Source organism: Zootermopsis nevadensis, unplaced genomic scaffold, assembly GCF_977971745.1.
Source record: "Zootermopsis nevadensis isolate Lab colony 2312 unplaced genomic scaffold, Znev_1.0 Znev_ptg000007l, whole genome shotgun sequence".
Taxonomy (NCBI): Eukaryota; Metazoa; Arthropoda; class Insecta; order Blattodea; family Termopsidae; genus Zootermopsis; species Zootermopsis nevadensis.
This window is the reverse complement of record NW_028259139.1, coordinates 13,531,850-13,543,920: the sequence shown is the minus strand read 5'-3', so window position 1 is coordinate 13,543,920 and position 12,071 is coordinate 13,531,850. Positions and strand designations below refer to the sequence as shown.

Here is a 12,071-nt window from a genome sequence, read left to right as displayed (position 1 = left end):
AATAAAGGTGTGGCCCACAGCACTTCCGGTCAGTTTTATTCTGTACTGCACGAGGGGCTGAGGACACTGAGATGAAGCTGCTATTGATGGGGAGTGAGCAGGCACATTCACGCTCCAGCCACATTACCCCTTACCCGTGTGAAGAGTAACCAGGGCCGATATGATGGCTGATGTCTCTATCATTGCCAGGAGTCGAACCCCAGGTCGTGCAGTGACAGACACGCGACTCTTAGTGTGACTCTCGCATGTGACAATAAAACTTTAAAGAGAGCTGTGGAAAAGCATGTATTTGAGGTTTTCGCGGCGGTAAGTACCAAGATGGCTGTCTTCTGGGTTGTTGCGCTGTGTAGTCTGGTCGATGTTTACCAACGTTTCAGAGGTCGTACTGCCTCCATCATCAGGGCGACTGGGAATCTCTTAACCAGCTGAGCGAATATGAGCTTATCATGTTCTGCGATACATTTGTTGAGGTTTTTGTTTTGGATGTTGTTTAATTTAAATGTGTTGAATTTTTTTATTCGTGGATCACCACATTTCATCCAAAGCCAACAAGCACCGCAGAAAAAATCTGACAGCTCAATCCTCCAGATCGGACGGCGGGGTTTCGAATCCCGTGTGGTACGGAAGTATTCTAGGATAAACAGGCCGGAGCGTTAGGCGCACGGAGGCGACAGACAGCACGAACAACCCAATACCCTACCAACTACACTGAGCCCCTCAAGGCGTCTCAAAGGTCTGGTCGATACGGTTGGTGCCGTGCGCTCAGAAGCAGAGCTTCAGTTACGAGTCAATCCACAAGATGATCAGAATTGGATTTGTTGGCGCGGGGAAAATTGCACAGGCTCTGGCCAAAGGATTCATAGCTGCAGGTAAGAGAGACCCATCACCCGCCGACAAAACAACACACTGATTTATTAGTTAGTTATCTGATGACGCCGTTTCGACTGCAGACGTTACATGACGCCGAATGAAACGGGAAGATGATCACGAATGATAAGCAGATAAGGTAGGATGAACAGTATTGTTTAACGACTCCGTAGCAAATGCACACGTTGGAATCTGATGAGAAATGGTAAAATTGAGTATTCGGAAAAATGTTGAAGGAAGCAGTAGTGGCCTTTTAATATGTGAAAATTTGAGGGTAACCACGAAACGTCTCAGTCACGATAACCCGGCCTAGATAAGAGCAAGGCGAGACAACAAACAAACATCCACTGACCAATACCTACAACAACACTCTTAAGTTCGGGAACAAATTCTGGTGAAAGAAATGAACGAGGAGAGAATCCAAGAGACAACAGTACAAAGGAGAAAGGAATGGAACAACGGAGTCAGAATGGCTTTGTTCAGGCTTCTTGCAATTGTGGGCAAGGCTCCTTCATCCAGAAACAAGATTGTTTCCATTGTACCTCTTTAAAGATTTCTGTCTTCTGGGTTGTTGCGCTGTGTAGTCTGGTCGATGTTTACCAATGTTTCAGAGGTCATACTGCCTCCATCATCAGGGCGATGAGTATGAAGATTTCTGTCTTCTGGGTTGTTGCGCTGTGTAGTCTGGTCGATGTTAACCAACGTTTCAGAGGTCATACTGCCTCCGTCATCAGGGCGATGAGTGTGAAGGTTTCTGTCTTCTGGGTTGTTGCGCTGTGTAGTCTGGTCGATGTTTACCAACGTTTCAGAGGTCATACTGCCTCCATCATCAGGGCGATTCTTAGTATGAAGATTTCTGTCTTCTGGGTTGTTGCGCTGTGTAGTCTGGTCGATATTAACCAACGTTTCAGAGGCCACACTGCCTCCGTCATCAGGGCGATTCTTAGTATGAAGATTTCTGTCTTCTGGGTTGTTGCGCTGTGTAGTCTGGTCGATATTAACCAACGTTTCAGAGGTCATACTGCCTCCTCATCATCGCCCTGAGTATGAAATAGAAAGAAAACAAGTAAAAAGCAACTGCAAATAAATAAACAAACAATTTGTGAAAAAACTCTATTTATATAAAATTAATTACTCCATTTGGAACGGATTCACAAAAAAATGTACGTTATCACCCGTAAAGATGATGTAAACACGATGTACTGCGTCACCAATGAAGATTCTGTACAGTCGAGCCCAGAAGTGGGAAACTACGCGAGACGCACGTGATTATACAAATTTCATGAACCTCAAATCCTAAATAATAAGTATATTTCCTGCGGTGTTCATGGGCGCCAGTTTGCACGGCCACCATGTTACGGCCGTAAGCAACACCTTCCCAAAACTGGACATTTTTTCAAACATTTCCTATGAGCTTCACTTGTGGATTAAAATTAAAATGTGTAGTTCCAAAACCGTTGATTAGTTGTGGATATAAAACGTATTCCTTATACACTAGCACTGCTGTCCTCTACCCGGATTTTTGTCAGTAAATGTTTTCTTGTGTTCACAGGTTTAACCAAAGGAGAGAAAATAGTGGCAAGTGATCCATTTCCCCAGACCATCAAAAACTTTGAGGTATATAATGGCATCACGTTCAGACGTGAACGAAACACAAATATTTCATCAGTTTTTGGTAGGCCACGGAATGTCAATACGAATATCTAAGAGCAGTTGCTTAGCCAGTCAAAGAATTTCCTCATTTATGGAACTCCTAATGACAAAAACCCACCATTTGACCCTATTCTCATACAGTCAGATTTAATCTACACTTTACCAACAATTTTTCGAAGATCCACTTTAATATCATCCTTACCATCTATGTTTATTTTGCCTAAGTGAGTCCTCCTTGCAAGTTTTCCAATCTCTATTTTGCATTTCACATTCTTCGCATGTGCTACATGTCCTGCCCATCTCATCCCTGATTTTTCATTCGAATATATTTCATGGAGAGTACAAATTATGAAGCTCCTCTGTGTACGTTTTTTCACCTTCCTGTTTCTCTTTCTGTCTTAGATACATACACCCTCAGCCCATGGTGACATTTCAGGTTCTCACGGCAGCAAGTATGAAGATGACTTTCTTCTTGGATGTTGCGCCATGTAGCCTCACAAAGACTAATATTTTGGAGGTGCTTGCTACCTCCATCATCAAGGTAATGAGTAAGTACCTCTGAAACATCTGTCAACTTCTATGAGACTACACGGCGCAACGTCTTAAAGACAGTCATCTCAACCCCCCAGCCCATGTTCTTATCTCAGATTGAGAGACCAAGTTTGACACTCATTCAAAACAACAGGTACAATTACAATTTCATATACTTCTTAATCTTTAGGTATTTAGGAAACTTTTCTAAATTTATGTGGTGGTGCTTGGCTTCTGACACTCACATCTTTAGTGAAATCTGCCAAGCCAGAACGCTGAATGACACTCCTATGTCTCACCACAAGACAACTAGGCCCCACTACTCAATTTATATTTTACAGTAGCTTATCTGAATTCTGGATAACTGTAAAAACTTGTTACCTTGATGTAAGGTATCACAATGAAACATGGAGTCTGCAACAGATTAATATTTGAAGATTTCTGTCTTCTGGGTTGTTGCGCTGTGTAGTCTGGTAGATGTTAACCAACGTTTCAGAGGTCATACTGCGATCGCTCTGATGACGGAGGCAGTATGACCTCTGAAACGTTCTTTAACATCGACCAGATGACACAGCGCAACAACCCAGAAGACGGAAATCTTCAGACTCACCGCTGTGAAAACCTCAGATCTTACAGATTAATATTTGTCCGATACATTCTGAGGTATAGCTTTGCGTAGAGTTCAGGACTTCAAAAAACTGCACATACAGCATTCAACTTAACTTCAGCCTTTGTCCCAAAAGAAAATGAATGCTTAATTCCATTTACAAAGTGCAACTTAACAAAGCAGTATTTGTGAATCATTAATGGATGGAACTTTGTCTTGTCTTTCTTCAGCGATAAAAATGCCTGGCAATGGCAATCTTCTGGGTATAGAAACGCAAATGTCTATAAAGAAAACAGCACAGGCAGTCTCCAGTCTTATGGCAAATCATTTCACTGTGAATCAGACCCTGTTCCCAGATGTATTACGGTCATGTTCCTGAAACTTGTTTTTTTAAAAGAAAGTGCTTAACCACTGTAAATGTTGTTAGCAAACTGCTATACAGTCATAGGAAAAAGAATCTGATCTGTACAGTACATGCCAAATTAATGCCGAGTTGTAAATTTAGAATGCTGTAAGGCATATCCTTGCAATTTACGCAGATGCTGGGTGCGCAGATATCGAGTGACAACAGGTTGGTGGTGGAGCAATCAGATGTGGTGTTTCTTGCTATTAAACCTGAGACTGTTCCAGCTGTACTCTGCAACATCAGGCCACACATCTGCAAAAGACATCTCCTTCTTTCCACTGCAATGGGAGTTTCCATCCAGGACATCGAAAAGGTGTGTACCTACAGATCACTGGCTCCCTTAAATCCAGAACAATACATGCAACTTTTGCAGATATGGCAGTTGTACTTTAAGTTCAAAGGTCCTCTTGGTGATCCATGAACGTGATTCTCAAAATGTCCTTAGTAGGGACAAGCATCTAAGGACCATTGTCATGTCTCAAACCATACAGAAAAAAAAGTATCTATAGTCTAAAAATCTAATTATTACTCACATATATGAACATGTTTTTTTATGATATAGAAATCAATAATTTTATGTGGCATTAAAACTGAAGAGACGTCATAATCACCCACATTGAACATTTGCAATTATAAATGATGCACAAGGGTATTATATTGTCAGATATTTGCATAATCGAAGGATGTATGATCCATGTCCCCACTTCTGAGAAATCCAGTGACTGAACTCAAAATTATGTGTCCTAATCTTCACCACCCAGTCTATCACACCTTAAATAGTGTAAGGACAGTGACATTTAACTAACACAAGCTATTCAATCCTTAAATAAAAATATCAGATGAAAACTATCAGTAGCTGTAATATAAATTACAATTTGCAGATTGGTGATGGTCATAGACCTGTAGTTGGGAGTAACTGTACCATAGACAATAATTAATACTGAGCATTACATTCATTTATTGAGTACAATAAAGCTATAAATATACTGCATATCAGATCATGGAGGACAAGATTAATGGACATTTCACATAAAGAAAAACTGAGAAATGTATAAAACATTCTTGTTTGAAAACCTCAAGAAAAATGACCAAGTGTGAGAACTAAATGTAAGTAGAATGATATTGAAATATATATTAGAAAGAAACTAGGGAATTTCATCAATGAATACAGTATCAACCATTCTATGCGGACCCTGCACATGGAGCTAGTTATATTATTTACACAAATGTCCATGAATGGGTGAAAATTCTCCAAGTTCACTGTTTTTAACTGCTGTGATAAGGAACACACATTAGACACCAGAGTCATGCCTCTGAATCCACTCACGATACTTACAATTCATACTTCCCCCCACTACTTACTATAAATATCATTGGCTGATAAAAGTGTGTGCCCTCCAGAGATTTCTCTTTTGGTCAAAAATTATATTAATTCTGATGCCACAAGCAGAAGTTTTTTGTTGCCACATGCTTCTCTCAAGTGATGCTGTTTATAATGAACCATTTCCCTCATAAAATTCTGATGTCACAATGACAGGCTTTGCCCCCTGCTACAAGAGTAATCCGAGTGATGCCCAACACACCTGTCCTTGTCAGGAATGGTGCTTCTGTCTTTGTGTGTGGCTCAGCAACACAGTACGAAGATGAGATCATCACGCGTCGACTGCTGGAAGCCATTGGAACATGTGACAAAGTTCCAGAGTTGCTCATGGACACAATCACAGCTCTAAGTGGTTCCGGTCCTGCTTACGTGAGTAATAACTTTGTAGGGCATGGCTACCCATGTGTACCATTTGCTTCAATTGCTTTTATAAATGTTAAGCCGCTAACACGGAGAGTGCTGGTAACAGTAACATTTTTAAATACTTAGATGAATTGTGATTTTAGAAGGGTTAAGTCACAATAACATAGACGTGCACAGAGGAAGACTGCAACAGTGCTGAAGGCACCCAGGGTAATTGTGGATTACAAACATTGTATGAAATACTCATACATTATGTACGTGAAAAAGAACACAGCAACAGCATCATTCTTCCGTATATTAATGAATGTTCTGAGAGTCCTTTAAATTTCAGACTCAATTTCTCATTCAATTTCATCATCATATGGGATAAAAATCTGTTTATTTTATGGACTGTCTTTGATTTACTTAGTGACACCTTTTCAAATACATTACTTGTGCAGTATCAAATGGTACAATAACTGCAAACATAGTGGCCCCAGCCTATTTTAAGTCAGTAGCTCAGCATTTGCCTCAAGGGAACCAAGAAAATCATAAAAAAAACAGTCAGGACACCTGGTCTATAGATCAAGAATGAAACCCAAAACACAAAGCACATATTCAGTGATTTCGCAACCTCTACTGTTACAAGGTATACATCATAATTGAGGCACTAGCTGATGGTGCAGTGAAAATGGGCCTACCAAGGGATCTGGCGTATCGGCTGGCAGCTCAGACTGTTGTTGGGGCTGGAAGCATGGTGCTTGCTACAAAGGCTCATCCGGCACAATTGAAAGATGATGTGACATCACCAGCAGGTAATTAAACTAATCAGGGTACTCAGATACTCGGCTTGATTGGGACAATCTGAAAGATTTATGACAATTATCACAAAGCCCTGCCTTCAAAACAATCTTTACACCAAAAAAACTTCCATTATCATTTATTAATATGTTCATACATTTTTCAATCTCTGGCCATCAGCATTTCCTTCCTATGCCAAACCGTACTGAATACTCTCTTCCTGACCTAACACATGATGTAAAAAGTAAAGTAAAGCTGTCCCACTATATGCCATGTAGGCACTTTGGGGCAGAGGAGGTATAGCTTAAACTCATTCTTAATCTCGATACTACGTGGGGGTTGAGTGGGTAGCATCACGCTCTGGCCACGCTTTACCCCTCAGAAAGGACCCCAGTACCCATTGTGTAGGAGGCTGGGTGAACCCCAGAGCCAGTCTGGATGCAAAGGCTAGAGGAAAAATCCTCTGCCCCCGTCAGGGATCGAATCCCAGTTGTCCAGACTGTAACCTATGATGATGATGAAAAATCAAAGGTAGCTTGTTTTGAAGTATGTACATGTTAGATTATTTCTATTCTTGTTCCATCATATCATGACACTGTTGGTCCACAAATACCTAGATAATATTGCTGATTCTCAGGTTCTACAGCCGAGGGACTTCACTTCCTTGAGCAACACGGATTGCGGACAGCACTCATCGGGGCCATTGAGGCAGCCACATTAAAATGCAGACAAATTAGCAAAGAAACAAAAGAACATATATCAAACAGCTGTTCAACAAAGCAGCAGTTATGTATAAAATCACAGGATCAGGCAGACAATTTCAGTGCAGGAAAACGTGTCAGAAATTAAAGCCCACATTAGTTGATTACCAGACTTGGTGAGAACCGCAATGAAAATCCACTTCTCCTTATTCACTAGAACACATCACACCTGTATTTTCTTCTGCAAACTTGGTCAGACCCATACTTCTGATCATGATTATATAAACTTATTTAACCGATATGCACTTACTGCTTTCTTACTTAGGCTACTAAAATATTTTGTTCACATGCATGCCAGCATCTCCGAACACAGCATCAACAAATAACAGTTCAGAAAACATTAAAAAATGCTGCTGAGTGTCAATTCTTTACAGAATTATTAGGAAATATACTACCAAAAACTTACCTCCCTGAATTTCTAGCAGTGTGAAAATTAGAATTGAAACTCTACACCTGTCTTCAAACTGCTGAAAACAAGGAGTTACAGTGTGTGATAAAACACTGATGTTGAGTAGTTAGCACCCGTGCTTTTTATTTTGGATGTCCTGTGTTTGATTCTCTGCACAGACAAGATTTTTTTATAATTTTCTTCAGTCACTTCTGACAAATTCTGCTTAAACACTGATCACGACCTCTTCCTTCTCACTTCATCCATCTGATGCCACATGACCTAGGCAGTTGAGAGCGCAACAAAAAATAAACTAAGGAACATTCATTGTGTACACAATACCATAGAAGCCAAAATCTTTAACACGATGTTTACCTTGTGAATTTATCAGTATCACAAGAAAACCTAATGTGTACAATATTGAACACTATTTATCAGCTGATCACAAGTATCAGTTTCCTTAGATATTCTCCTCTTGTCACTGTGTTCCATACCTGATTCCATCTATGCTCTAATGGTCAAAACTCAAAAAATATGCCTTTAACTGATGTTTACTCAGAACTGACAATATCAACAGTGACTGATTCTATTATCACATGACAGCAGCACACATTCGTTGCTGTGTTGTCACGTCTCTCCTCTACACAACTAGTTTCATTCACAGTTGTATCACTCTTTGAACACGAAGTCCAAATTACTGCAAATATATAAGATTATTCCCATGCTACTGCATGTGAATAGACGAGCGAGTCCATGGACAGAAGAGAACAAAGTTATTGTGTCCGAACAGTACACTAATCACAGAACAATGGATGTAAATGAAGACCTTTTGTGTCACCCAACTGTGTGATCAACAAGTGAAGAAATTTTCAATGTTCTTGTACAAAAATGGGTCAAGAAACATGAAATAGTAGAGCATGTACCCTACCATGAATATGGTAATAAGTTCCTCAGAAACTCTTATAACCAACTTAAGACAACACACCATCACAATGTAGAAGACTACAATCCAAGTTATAAGAAACAGCAAGCATATGGTCCCTATCTTACACAATGTTCTAAACTAGGCTGAATGTATTGCAGTCTTGTAAAATAAAGCACATTTCCTTATCATTGTTTTTCTATACAGTGTTCCCTAACAATCATTAATACAAACAATTTCTGTACAAGATATATGTTTATAATGGTGAGAGCAGGCTTGTTTCCTGGCTTGAGCAGTCACGCAGTCTTGTAGCTGGTTACCAAAGTTTCAAAGGAACCTGTCACCACCACCTTGAGGTAAAATGAGGCAGTAACTTCCTCTGAAATTTCCGTGACCACCTACAAGACTACATGGGGTCACAACCTGGAAGACTACAATAAAAACTGTTTTTGTCCTTGAGTTCAGTATATTTTAATTTCCTACATCAGTTACTATACATGGGATTCATGAAATGCATTGAGAGGACTGCTACCACTGTATGTGATATATTTCAATTCTCTGAGAAATGTTATGTAATTACAATAAAATTGCTATTCATAATTCTGTGTAGAACTAGTGAAATGTTATAAATTAATCCAGCAGTTATGAATATATAATTTATATCAAAACAATAGTAACAAAAAATAAATAAATAAAGTACTATGTGATGGAACGCCTGTCTTGTTTCATGTATAGGGCCAATGTCGTGTAAATTATAATTTTTTATAAAATTTTAGTGTCTTAGAACGTGTAGAGGACATGCTTGTTTGCACTGCCACAGAACTCATACTATTTTCAACCAAACTTCTTACCCTACAGTGAGCTGGGTAGCTCAGTCAGTACGGTGACTGACTATGGAAAGGACGATTGGGGTTTGATCCCTGATGGGGACAGAGGATTTTTCCTCTAGCCTCTGTGTCCAGACCAGCTCTGGGGCCCACCCAGCCTCCTATACAATGGGTACTGGGGTCCTTTCCCAGGGGTAAAGTGTGGCCAGGGTGTGATGCTATACCTCCACTCCCCCCCTCCCCCCCCCCCCAAGAGCCTACATGGCATATAGTGGGACAGCTTTACTTTTTACTTCTTACCGTATATGAACTTTTGTTCCATACACATTATGGAAAACATATACCACATGAAGTGGTAGTAGAAAACTGGTGTCTACTGGCATTTTCCTTTTTGTCTACTGAAGTCTTTTATATAACAGAAATTTTTATTATGTAACAATTCTGACAGCAAATAAAAAATGTATAAAATGTTCTTCTTACATAACAAAATCATACATTTTCAGATGTCTATATTTCCAAGTATTAAGACTATGTACTTCTGAAATAATACAAAAAAGTGGAACTCAGGTGAAGTGTTACACAAGTATAAAAAGATGACACGCAAGAAACATGACATTTGAAGTAACATCATGCTACTTCATAGTATAAGAGGATGTTTCAAAAAAGTAACAGCACATAATAAAACATACATGCGGGAGATAATGAACCACCGTCTGCACAGTTCTGACCTCATACCAAACAATTTCCATCTCTTTGGACCCCTGGAGGAGTACCTGACCGGTTAATGCTTTGCAACTACAGCTGATGCAGCACACTGCCATTTCCGGTCTAAAGGCACTTGACACCAATTTCTTCCGTGCCAGGACAGATACTGGTGTCACAGTGGGCCAAATGTTTATAAGTCTGTCATGACTATGTGGAAAAGTGATGTGTACCAAAGTCATATTTGCTCCATCTACGTAGGAATAAAGTCCTTCACACAGGGATGCCTGCTATATTATTTTTAAACACCCTCAAATTCTCCATTGTGATAATTATTTGTACGTTATCAATTGATAAATGGCATAATTTAATTATAGTAACACAACTTTTAATTTTGTTATATCAACATTTCACTGCACAATACAAGTGCTCCTATCTTCCAGGAACGCCATGTGATTTACAGGAAAGTATCAACTTTTACAATGACAATTACATTCAAAAGTAAACAAGACAGGTTTAAAATAGTTTTCTACCTACAAAAAGGTATATCACTGCAACGAAGCAAGTGTTTGAAAACATAAATTACAAGGCAGGTGTTGATAACGCAATGAACAAGCCCTTTTGACAGAAGATATTCAATACTTAAATGCTGCAGTTCGCAGTTGTAGCTTGGGTATGTCCATACCCAAGTTGTAAATGAACATAGCAGAAGTTGAAAGTCTGAAGATTAACATGGCATTCTCATCAAGAAAGTCAGATATCAGAGGTATCACAAGAGGTGGTAATGTATTTGTTTTAATCCCAAAATGCCAAAATAGCTTTTTCATGAAGATGGATTTCATTTCGTGTGAGTGTTTGAGTTTTAAGAAAATGTGGACTGTAGTGACTCTGCTCTTCTTAGTTTATAATAAAAAATGTATCAGTCTTGGAATGTGCAATATAATAAAATAATATTAGTCTATTATAAAGAATAAATTCAATGACATCATGCTCAACCTATGGATAGAGAGAATAGATTGTACATGCATCAGTGTGAAGACCCAATGCTTAGATAGGTGGCATAATACTGAAGTATTCTGGGAACTGGTTTGGTCATTTATAAAAAATTTGGTTAAACATGAGTTGTTAGACATTATAAATACCAAAAACCAGTCCTGCTCAAAAATTGTTGTTGTGATTGAACAAACTTTGATTATACACCCAATCTAATCAGGGTGTCTTCAGTTGTCAAACAAAATAACATTATTTTAATAATGTGTGTAAAATAATGGTGTTTTACGCCGTGCCCGTAATTACGATACCTTGTTACGACCGAAGACAAAATTCCCAAACATATCAACCTAAAAGATTTTAAGAAGCACGGAGTTCTAGGAATAGGTGGTAAGTACAACTTTTTTAATAACTGGCTAATTAGCTTTGCATTTCTCTGCTAATGAAACATGGACCTGATTCTCTGAACCCTTATGTATCAATGGGTAAAATATTTTTAGCGATTACTAGTGCTTATTCATTGTTCTTCCTCACTAATCTTCTGTGTGATGTTATGTTTTATGATTTAATATTGGGCACATAGGTAAAGAATTGTCGATTCATAATCTCAGCAGCAAATGCATGAACCACACTGATACTCTTTACCATTGTCATGGATGCATTTAAGGACATAGTCACTAATGCAGTTCTTATGCAGATGGACAATAAAGAGACCAGCATTTTATCACTATCTTTCTGACATATATTCATGTTCACAACACCTGTCCATTGTTAAGGTACGCACTTGTTATTGGAGTTGTGGGTGATAGAAAGTAAAGTAATAGTTTTAGAAGCAGACAGAGGTACGAGTGTAACAGCAAGTACGAGACGAGCTGAAAGTAAAGAAAACATGG

The 12,071-nt window shown here is 39.0% G+C and overlaps 1 protein-coding gene across 7 annotated transcripts; it reads left to right on the top strand.

Moving 5' to 3' along the window:
- The first annotated feature begins 23 nt into the window (after window positions 1-23).
- P5cr-2 (Pyrroline-5-carboxylate reductase-like 2) lies at window positions 24-12,064 on the top strand. 7 transcript variants are annotated; one of them, XM_022063816.2, is made up of 7 exons: window positions 24-306; window positions 546-869; window positions 2,420-2,484; window positions 4,198-4,377; window positions 5,602-5,814; window positions 6,437-6,602; window positions 9,990-12,064. In XM_022063816.2, exons 2-7 carry the CDS (start codon window positions 800-802, stop codon window positions 10,010-10,012), a joined length of 717 nt encoding a protein of 238 aa, XP_021919508.1. In that variant the 5' UTR covers window positions 24-306; window positions 546-799; the 3' UTR covers window positions 10,013-12,064. The 7 variants fall into 7 exon arrangements, with proteins under 7 accessions (XP_021919508.1, XP_021919504.1, XP_021919505.1 ...); XM_022063812.2 differs by lacking the exon at window positions 9,990-12,064 and adding an exon at window positions 7,226-8,850 and having other exon boundaries at window positions 39-306; XM_022063813.2 differs by lacking the exons at window positions 24-306; window positions 9,990-12,064 and adding exons at window positions 2,923-3,061; window positions 7,226-8,850 and having other exon boundaries at window positions 794-869.
- The last annotated feature ends 7 nt before the right edge of the window (window positions 12,065-12,071 follow it).